This window comes from Olea europaea, unplaced genomic scaffold, assembly GCF_002742605.1.
Source record: "Olea europaea var. sylvestris unplaced genomic scaffold, O_europaea_v1 scaffold2660, whole genome shotgun sequence".
Lineage (NCBI taxonomy): Eukaryota > Viridiplantae > Streptophyta > Magnoliopsida > Lamiales > Oleaceae > Olea > Olea europaea.
This window is the reverse complement of record NW_019244966.1, coordinates 67,279-78,414: the sequence shown is the minus strand read 5'-3', so window position 1 is coordinate 78,414 and position 11,136 is coordinate 67,279. Positions and strand designations below refer to the sequence as shown.

The following is an 11,136-nucleotide window of genomic DNA, read 5'->3' as shown; positions in this document are numbered from 1 at the left end:
GGGCTACACCATGGCCATGAGAGAACTACATGGTATCTAAGAGCATAAACTAAGGACAGCACCACCATTCACCGAAAACTGTCACAAAATAGCTAGTTATTAATAATTTTTTGTTGGATGACAAGTCCGTCACCATTATGTGAAACATGGACTGCCTTCTTATCAGTGGCAAGTTAAACAGAAAAGATTAGCTTGTCGGGGGTAAATTGAGCATAACAACCTTGTACAGGCCATCGTAAGTGTAAACTTTTCCTGCATAGCTATTTTCATTCTTTCGACATTGATGTCCACGCGTCACTCTAACAGGAATGGATTGCTCCATACAGTTCTGCAAAAAAATGATCTGGAAGTTACAGAGAGATACTTTGAATCCAGTACACTGGAAATAGGTTTCTAAGTTTGCAGGCACACAGATTGGTGCGGAAGCATTGACATTCTTGTAATAAGAAATGCAATGAAAGAAATATGAAAAACTATATTGGATAACTTGCTTCTATTGATTGGATAACAAATGAATGAATGTATGAAAATTGTACAACGTGTCCTATATTTATAGACAAATTATCCCTGTTCCTAATAGTACTAGGAGATTGAAATAAGTAAACTATGAAACTAATAAAACTCTAATCTAGTCAAAACTTCTAAAAACTATAATTCTAACAAAATTCTTATTACAAGAAAACTAAAAAGAAATCAATCTCCTAAAAAATATAAAACATCTTAGTAGTAGGAAACTAATTGTAGTTGTACTACATCAATCCCTTCCACTTGAAGAAAAACTCGTCCTCGTGTTTTATTGACCAAAAAAAAATCAATCAATCCGGAGGAAAATATTCAAAAATTTCTTGAATTTCTACTTCCCCATAATCTTTGGTCTTATCTAGGAATAGATCTACCTGATAAGTTATCTTCTGAACTTTGGCGGGTATCTTCATACTTGCTTTTGATTGATCTTTAACTGCTAATGCTAAAATATTGCGTGGCTCTTTTACTAGTTCAAAGACTTTTGGGCCTGATATGTTGGTAAAAAGTGGTTTCTCTTCCTTGATAGCAGGGTTGGTTTCCACAGGTTGAGATTGTGGTGCCAAAACGATCTTTCGATTGAACCTCCAAAATATGAAAGTATTATCCCGTCCTTATAAGTGGCATCAATGTCATAGTGCCATGGACGACCCAATAAGATGTGACAAGCATCCATATCCATCATGTCGCATATAATTTCATCTTTGTAATATTTTCCAATTGACAAAGGAACCTTACAAATCTCTAGAACTTGAACTTTAGAGCCATTTTTAATCCATGCAATCTTGTATGGAGAAAGGTGTCTCTCGATCTTCAGATTTAGAGCTTTTACCACAGCCTTTTTTTTTTTTTTTTGATAAATAATCAGAGAATTTTATTCCTTAAAAGAGAGTACACGGAAGGTATACAATCACTTTAAGCATGAAAGGAACTTTCACCACAGCTTTAGAAATGACATTCTCACTACTACTACAGTCAATGAACACACTGCATACCTTATTACGAACAGTGCATCAAGTCTTGAAGATCTTGTGTCGTTGAGAGGTATCGGGCTTTTTTGGAGCAAGCAAAAGGCGTTGGATAATGCACGCCAATTCTTCCCCTGTACCTACATCTGCAACACCACCACCCTCATAATCATTGTCTTCAAGATTTTGTTCTTTCCTACTATCGCTTTCTTCTGCAAAGTTAATGGATCGCCTGTTTGGACGGCTGTTTGAAAGATCTAATTGATTGCACCGAAAGCACATACCTAAATTAGTGCGAACATAAGGGTCATTATTGACTCGTTGCTGTGTTTGATTTCTGCCTTGGGTGTTAGATTGAATAAGAGTGGAAGTTCCTCTTTAATTCTGTGTTAAATTTTGAATTGGAGTGGTATCATTGATGTTAGTATTGTTGTTACTTGAGGTCATTGCACCCTTTGAAATACCATAAGTTTCTTGAATTAGCCGTCGAAAATTACTTTGAGTACGGGCTGTGGTGCCATTCGTAGGATTTTCTACTTTCATTGCCAGATTGGCTGCATGTGTCATGGTCCAGATCTCTTGAAGAGCTAGGCGATCCTGAATGACTAACTTTAGGCCTCCTATATATCGCGCAATTAATTGAGCTTCTGTTTCTGACAAATTAACGCTGGCATTTAATCGATAAAATTCCTCTGTGTATTCGTTTACAGTCCTGTAGTTTTGTTAACAATTCTGATACAACTAGTGCAAAAATTGCTCATAATCTAGAGGGAGAAATCGTCTTTGCAACAACCGTTTCATCTTGAGCCAGTTCTGCACATGTTGCTTTCTTTGTCTTAGTCGATTAAATTGAAGTTGTTCCCACCATGCAGAAGCTCCACCTTTTAATTTGCACGCTACAAGTTTAACTTGACTTTGTTCCGAGATATTTAAATAGTCAACAAAAATTTCAACGGTATGGATTCAATCCAAAAAATCTTCAATATTTAATCGACCGTCAAAACATGGCAAGTCCATCTTCATCTAAAATTCTTGAACATTTGGACCTCAATGGTTGGCCCTCGGTCAAAAAATTTCTTCTTCTTCCAATGAATAGTCGAACCCCCGTGGTCGTCTTTGTTGAAAACCCCTATCTCTTAGTTGCCGATCAAACTTAATACCTCGATCAAAATGGGTTCTTTGATCAAAATTACCTCTCTGGTCAAAATTAAATTAAAGCCTTGGTCAAAATCATCACAATTCTCTTCTACTTCTTTGAACTCGACACGGCCTCCTCTCTGCCGTTCCATATTCCTCACTGTTACTCGCGGTTGACCACCGGCTCTACCGTCGCGGTCGATTGGAGCCCTTTGGAGGTCGGCATCATCACATGGACCATCGCGACTCGATTTCTCCTTTCATACACCTGTAGTGGAATGGGCTCACGAAAATCACGATTCATGATTATGTTGTCACGTCGACCATGAGGCTAGGGTTCAATTGCCGGAGCCAGTCATCTTCAAAGGTTTGGTGTCATCTCTCCTGGCTTGAGGCGAATTGGGGTTGGGGTATAGACTGCGTTCCCATACCCGCTGCAACCCTTTGACTGCTTACTTCCAGGTTAGTGTCCTAGCCAAAATTTGAGTCATCTTCTTTCTGTTGGATTGGTTGTTTTGCCATGTATTCACTGTAATCTAATTCTTTTCCCTTTTGCTGAGTTTCTTTCCAGTTTGGTTGTTTCTCCACGGGTTCGAGTCTTTACTTCACAGTTAACGAGGTCACCATCTTCATGAGATTGCGAAGAGCTTCGCCAATCCCCTCGATTCATTGTTCGAGTTTGTTGAGCCTCCGTTCGTCGTCGACGGTCCGACTGCCACCAGTACCATCGTCGGCCATCGGATTAAGGTGAATTCCTTGCTCTGATACCAATTTTGGTGTGGAAGCGTGGATAAATCCTTGTAATAAGAATTGTAATGAAAGAAATATGAAAAACTATATTGGATAACTTGCTTTTATTGATTGGATAATGAATGAATGAAAATTGTACAATGTGTCCTATATTTACAGGCAAATTATCACTATTCCTAATAGTACTAATAGATTGAAATAACGAAACTATGAAACTAATAAAACTTTAATCTAATCAAAACATCTAAAAACTATAATCCTAACCAAAATCCTATTACAAGAAAACTAAAAATAAATCAAACTCCTAAAAAATATAAAACATCTTAGTAGTAGGAAACTAATTGTAGTTGTACTACACACAGATCTCTAGTTAACAATCAAACTACTAATGATTAACCTCGTATTAATAAACACCATAGAAGGGACTAGTTTGATACAAATATGGAATCAAAATAAGACAGTTCTTCGACGAAAAATAGAATCATCAAAATACATAACAAAAAACTTTGAGAACGGATTTATTTTTTATAATACCTTGAGAATGGTGTTTGAAAACATTTGTGGTTGCAATTACCATTACAGACAATAATTTTCATTACTCAGTGCAGGTCTAATCTTTTGCAGCAATTATACTATATATTATATATGCATCCTAATAATTCATCTTATCAACAATAAATTTTAACATGGGACCTGATTTCTCTGTCTTCAATCATGAACTGCCAGCCATCTTTCATTGCAAATAACAATTTCTGACTGGAGAATATTACTTTCATTTTTATTTCAAATCAGGTTGTCTCATGCAACGTAGGGGTATAGTGAGTTGTATATATGATTATATCATGAATACTATGCCATTCCTTGCTATTATGTATGAATTTTACTGTGCTTCATCACAATATCCAGCATCAGCCATCATGTTTAATTCATTTCATACTCATGTGGACCATGATGCACCGACATGGACAAGTATGCCCGACATGCGTTGATACGTAATTTTTCAGAAAAAACTGACACGTAGCCAACACATTGATCAAATTCTTTAAAGTTCTTCAATTATATAGTATAAATTTAGTTCTTATACTTGTTATTAATTTTTCTTGTTAAACTCTTTTAAATATGAGTACCTATTTGTTATTTAATACTAACTATGAGTTGAAAATATATAACAATTTTTATAAAGAAAGAAAAATGATCAAAGTATCCTAAGAGTGTCGGTATTTGACACGTGTCGACACGAACATACTACCCTAATTGAAGTTTCCATATAACAAAGCATATGGAAGATTAAAACTCAAAAGTGCAACCCAAGGTCAATTTATTACATATATTGTATGTGGAGTGAGCATAAAAATATAGACAATGGAAAGTGGAATCAACATGCCTTAAGTCCCAGATTACCACGTTCCATGACTTGATCTCTTATCTGACGCTTGTCACCGAGCAAGTTGTTCCCACCTTGACCAGTGTAGACCACATCCTCACAGTTGTCTTGATCGTCTTCATACTGGCCAGACAAGACAATAGATGTAGCAAGAGGTAGTGTGTACTGACTACAATCCAGCAACTGAAGAGAGACAAAAAAAGGGAAAAAAGAAAAGGAAAAATAAAAATCCATGTAATGATTGCTGATCGATGAAAAGAACGATTCCATCTAGAATATGTAATGCAACAAAATGAAAAAAATAATAAAGTACAAGCAAAATGTCCCTTAACAGATTTGTAAATCTGATAGCAAACAAGGGAAAATATCCTGAACTCAAAGAGGAAGCTACATATCACTCTTCTTACATGGCCAATGGCCACATAAAATATTCAGCCCTTTGTCTACAAGAGGTATTATATATACACAAGGTATGAGAGCATCCATGATCTGAGAATATTGAATAAAGGAAGCGTCCATGCTCTGAGAATAGTGAATAAAGGAATTCAATATTACCGAATTACGAGCAGCCGAGCCAATAAAATCAATTCCATTCAGCCAGTGACCATGAAAACCGACGACCACCATCTCAGCCCGAGAGAAAAATTGATGACCAACATCAATTCCTGTCATAACCAATGCATTTAAATCCATGTATGCTTATCCAGAAAAATATAATTTACCAAATTTTACTTCTGTGTCCAGACAATTCAAGGACTATTCAAGCCAAGATATTGATGACATCATCTAAGATTCACTAATGGGAAGTATTGGATTAACATGGTTTTTTAAGGCCTCATTGGTAAATGTTTGAAAAACTCTTGTTATACCATTAGAAATTTTATACATTGGTGGCACAGAAAAAAAGTCTCTACAAAAAGCTTACATTAAATAAGAAACTCATTTAGTAGCATTCAATGGTTCCTACACACCAATCAAGAAGTCTCTCAAAATAATGAATGAAGAAGGGAAAGAAAAGAAACAAGAATAGTATTTAGAGAAGCTTATTAAGTGCCTATTTAGTAGTGCTTATAAATTGTGGGTGCTACAGAATGTGTGCATAATAAGTGACTAATAAGTTGTGGATCACATCCTAGACTAAAATTTAAGCTATGCCAAATATGCTGTAAAGTAACAAGACAATGTGGTGAATCCCAGGTAGCATAATGAATGTTTAAGCACCACAAAACATGTCAAGTTAGGAACCCTAATAAGAAAACATCAAGACCACACACGAAGAGCAAATGAAACATATTCTTATTAGACCAAATAGACGCCAAGTTTTAGCACCAACCCAATGTCATTCCCCTAAAGGTGGAAGAAATGAACTCTTACATTAAGCAAAAGACTCCAATGCAAATGCTACTAGATGTTTCCAGAGCATCAATTATCTTATAACTTCTGCAAAAACTTTAATATACTGTTCACCAACCTGGAATGGAGCCAAACCTCTTCTCAGGGTTTAGAATAGCTCCCATCTCCATCATCTGCTAATTTTCGACAAACGTTGAAGTAAAACTTACTTAAAGGGAAAAGGTAATATCACATTCACGACATATAGCAAGAATCAAATAGAAGAAAACACTAAACTTGAAGACAAACTCCAAACTAGCATGACCCTAGTATGTATATGAGTATGTTGTTGAAGACTAATTTTAAATAACAAAGTGTACATTTTAACGAGGTAGTACAACATGTTAGGAGAGTACATAAATGTTCTCAGTATAAAAAGCGAACCCACCTTGCACGTAATGGTGATGACTACAATTAAACAAAATAAATATGTAAGGCTAGCCAATATCATATGCGTTTTGAGGCGTAAGCCTCAAGATAGACTAATAAATAATTCAAGTGAATATAAAATTAATAAATTATGCTCATAATAAATCATACACCATAAAACATAGGGGGTGTTTGAGAGGCATTTTAGAATAGTAACTTGATGGGAAGCGTGTGGTTGAAAAATAAGGAAAAATTTTTTATTTATGTGTAATATTATTTTAATAAAGAATGTGTGGTTGAAAAGAAGAGAGAGAAAAATGCATTTTGAAAAAAATGGGTACCAAACGGAGGCATATTAATAGTTTAGCTTGCAAACAAGCAAAAAATAAATCAAGAGAAGAAAAATAGTTCAAAAGGCTAAGGCCTTTAATAGAAAGTCTAGAAAATGCAAGACAACTAGGCAAACTAAGTCATATTGATACATAGCCTTGAGGCATAAGCCTCACTAAGTCAAGGAGTAAGCCGGAGTGCAGCACAAATATTTAAGGCACTTTATGTAAGCCTCGAGAGAGGAGTAAGCCTCAAATTCTTTTTTTAAACAATGAATTGCACAATATCCATGAATCAGTCAATGAGTAAGCCTTGGTAAATAAAGACATGAGCATGAGGCGGAATTTAAGGCATAAGCCTCAAATACATTATTTAAACAATGAATTGCACAATATCCATGAATAAATCAAGGAGTAAGCCTTAGTAAATTGAGCCATGAGCCTCAAATACTTGAGGCAATTTATGAGAGCCTCATGTGAGGCGCAATTTGAGGCATCACCCTCAAATACTTTTTTAAAACAATGAATGGCACAATATCAATGATTAACAAAATGCTAACGAATTAACAAAGAATAGGAATATTAGAACAAATCAAGCTTACAAGAAAGTGAACATCGACAAGGTGCATGTATATATAGATTTAGCCAGACAAAACAGTGACATACCTTGGTTATTGCCTTCAGGTCAGGTCGTTTGGAACCCCTTTTAGTATCATCTGCAGTTTTGCAGTTCTTCTGCACAAATTTCGACATGGTAAGTTGAAGTTAATTCATATGCTTTTTAGTAAACCAAGAAGTATGGCTATAAGACTGGTATTATGTGCTCCAAGATCGGGAAATCATGAGTTTTGCTGCACAAAATAGCATAATTGGTGATATGATAAAGAAATCAACTGCCTCGAGTAACAAATCCATTGCCACATCAGCAGTTAAGGAACCAAATATAGAGAATTGAAGGGGATTGGATAAATTCAAACCTTGGATTTTGAACTCTTCGGTGATTTTTGATCAACTTCTTGTCTTTTACACCTCTTCTCTTCTTCCTACAAAAAATAAATAAATAAATTTAAAAAATAAAAAAAAAGGGTTTAGCAAATGCATCTAAAAAAATTCCTTCTTTTAACAGGTAACATATAAGCAGAATTTGTGACATTTCCAATTAGCAACTAAATAAACCATAAACTGGTCTCAAATGAATGTTGCAATATCTGTTTAATGCTTGAGATATTTTACAGCATGCTAAATGGTACTAACATTGAGCCAAGAATTACAGAAGACTCAATATTAATGAAACATTTCAATCAGTCTTTTTGCAGGCTAGTTGTCAAAATAACCCAGAAAAGGAACAAAAACATAGAGCAGATATTTAATGTACCTGAATAAAATGAAGGTAATACTTGTTGAAAGTCCGCAAAGTCTCAGTAACCTTCGTATGTGCACTTTTTCCAACCAAAGAATCACTGGAACTAATAATCGTGTCCCCACCGTTCACCATCTCAGGAGTTTCAGTAGCCTCACCGACTACTCCATTTTGGGGCAGCACAGTGGCGTGAGGCGTTTCAACCTTCCTCTTTCTGTAAGCCCGCCCCGTATTCTTCCTCGAAACACTGCTCTCCTTCCGAATACCGTTCGACCCGGATTCATTTTCAGCAGATACCTCAACAGAGGACGATTTTTGATTCTGCATTTTCTGCAATCTCGCGCTGCTCCGCCGCAATGGAGCCACGGCATCGGAGTTGACTCCGGCCTTACCATTTTCCGCCGAGATCTCGACGTTGCAAGCCGGAACCCCCATTTTTGTGAGCTTGTAGAGCAGCCGGGAGGGAATTCGAATTTTGAATTGAACTCCTTAGGGCTGACCAGCTGAGACGGTAGAGCCAAGTGTATCAGCAGTGAAATATGACAAGACAGCATAAATATTGTGATTGAGGGGCCGTTTGACCCCATTGCACTTGTTTGAGTCCATTTTTCAACCAAAATACATTTAGTGATTTGACATTATTTCAATCACACATTTTTTAATAAAATAATATTATATGCAAATCAAAAAAAATTTTTATCTTTTAACCACATATTTCTCATCAATACACTATTCAAAAATTCATTTTCTTCACAAAAATGGGGCCCAAACAAGGACATTATTTGTAGATTATAATTAGATAAATAGTATTTTTTTGAAAAATAAGTGATTGAGATATTTTTGATTTACCTGTAATATTATTTTATTGAAAATTGTATGGTTAAAAGTAGGAGAGAAAAAAATTTAATTTAATGTAATAAAAAATAATGGGGTTCAAACGGGGGTTGAATTTGGCCCATCAAATTTAATTACATTACATTTCATTTTTCTCTTTTTTACGTTTTAACCACACAATTTTTCATAAAATAATATTACACATAAATCAAATTTTTTTTATTTTTCAACCACTCATTTTTCAAAAAAACACTATTCCATTCATTTTCATTTCTAGAAAATGAGGGCCAAACGGGGGCTTGACATCATATCGTTCTTTAATAAAATAATATTACACGTAAATTTAAAATTTTTCCTTATTTTTAAACCACACATTTTTCATAAATAAACTATTCAAAAATACGTTTTTATGAAAATAATGTGGCTCCAGCAAGGGCATCAAATAATCAAGGAATTGTCTACTTATATATAATGTTGTATCCACATCGATGTCAACCCCTTCACATGAAGGAGATTCACTTTAAATAAATTATATTTTATTGAAAATGGATGAGAAAGGTGTATATCGACATAGACACACTGATATACGTGTAGCATCATACTAATATCAAATTTTAGTGAGTACTAAACTTATATGTACGTAAAATTTAAAATGTCGAGTTTTGACCATTGAATTTTGAAAAACATTATACGTTACTCATTGGCATAACTTTCGTCTCAAACCTCTAACGAAATTGTTGTCGTGGCTGACGAAATGCACATGTGATTCCACGTCACACCGATAAACTTTCACCACTAAACTTCGAAAAAATTCTTCTATTGTTCACTGACATAACTTCCATCTCAAACCTCTAACAAAATTGTTGATGTGACTGACAGAATGCTCATTTGACATCACGTCACACCGTTAAACTTTTAGATAGTCGAACTTTAACCACCAAAATTTCAAAAAAAATCTTCTATTGTTCACTAAATTTTGAGGTAGTCGAGTTTAGGGCACTGAACTTTGATAAAGTCGAACTTTGGCCACTAAACGTTGAAAAACGTCTTCTATTGCTCACTATAAATTTAGATTTAACTAAGCATCTATTTATTTCCCTTTAAAACAATTCTCTTTAATTTTCATACTTATTTTTATTCACACATTTATATTTTATACATAAACTAAAAATTTTACACGTAAACTCAAAACAAGCCCCTATTTGACATCCATTATTTATGCAATAAAATAATTTACACATAAATTTAAAAAAAAATCAACTTTTTAACTGCACATTCTCCAAAAAAATTACTATTTATAACTCTTTTTATTTGAAATAATGACCATCAAATAGGAGCTAAAATTCGTTGTTAAAATTCGAATTTATTTTAATTTCAACAATAAATATATTATGTGTTTCATTGCAATTAGTAGTCACTTTTTTTTTTTTTTGCACAACTTTGCAAGTATAGTTTATGCCGCTAGAAATGATTACTCAATTACACAGTAGTTAAATATAATTTTGATTTATTTTTGTAGGATTTTAAGTTATGGTCATCATAATATTTGAATTTCAAAACAAAAAACGTCATGAATTTGTTGTTAAATAAAATTAAATCCAAATCTTAACAACGAATTTTAATTAAATCCAAATTTATTGTGAGTGATAGAAGATGTCTTGCAAAACTATATTAAAGAAGTTAATACTAATTGCAATGAAACATAGAGTATATTTATTGTTAAAATTATGAAATTCAAATTCTGACAATGAATTTTAGCTCTGGTTTGATGGCAATTATTCAAAAAGTTTTAAATAGTAATTTTTTGAAAAATGAGTGGTTTAAAAAATGAAAAAAAAATTGAATTTACGTGTAAAATTTTTTTATTGTATAAATGTGTTATGAAAAATGAGAACGAAATTTGAAGAATTTTGTTTTAAAGAAAGATAAACAGATGCTTAGTTAAATCCAAATTTATGGTAAGCAATAGAAGATGTTTTTTAAAGTTTAGTAACCAAAGTTCAACTATGTCGAAGTTTAGTGGCCAAAATTCAACTATCTCAAAGTTTAATGAGCAATAAAAGATATTTTTCAAAGTTTAGTAGTCAAAAT

The 11,136-nt window shown here is 33.9% G+C and overlaps 1 protein-coding gene across 2 annotated transcripts in view; it reads right to left on the bottom strand.

Annotated features, from left to right (window-relative positions):
* Positions 1 to 8,745, bottom strand: part of LOC111383328 (histone-lysine N-methyltransferase, H3 lysine-9 specific SUVH4-like) — a 19,625-nt gene extending 10,880 nt beyond the window's left edge. Inside the window, exons 1-7 of one of the 2 annotated variants that reach the window (XM_023007415.1) lie at positions 8,227 to 8,745; positions 7,829 to 7,894; positions 7,518 to 7,586; positions 6,233 to 6,290; positions 5,317 to 5,426; positions 4,762 to 4,944; positions 221 to 328 (exon numbers count right to left, since the gene is read on the bottom strand). In XM_023007415.1, the coding sequence (XP_022863183.1) occupies positions 221 to 328; positions 4,762 to 4,944; positions 5,317 to 5,426; positions 6,233 to 6,290; positions 7,518 to 7,586; positions 7,829 to 7,894; positions 8,227 to 8,646 (1,014 nt within the window). In that variant the 5' untranslated portion in view covers positions 8,647 to 8,745. The remainder of the gene's footprint in view (positions 1 to 220; positions 329 to 4,761; positions 4,945 to 5,316; positions 5,427 to 6,232; positions 6,291 to 7,517; positions 7,587 to 7,828; positions 7,895 to 8,226) is intronic. The other variant, XM_023007416.1, reaches the window with a different exon arrangement.
* Positions 8,746 to 11,136: the final 2,391 nt, after the last annotated feature.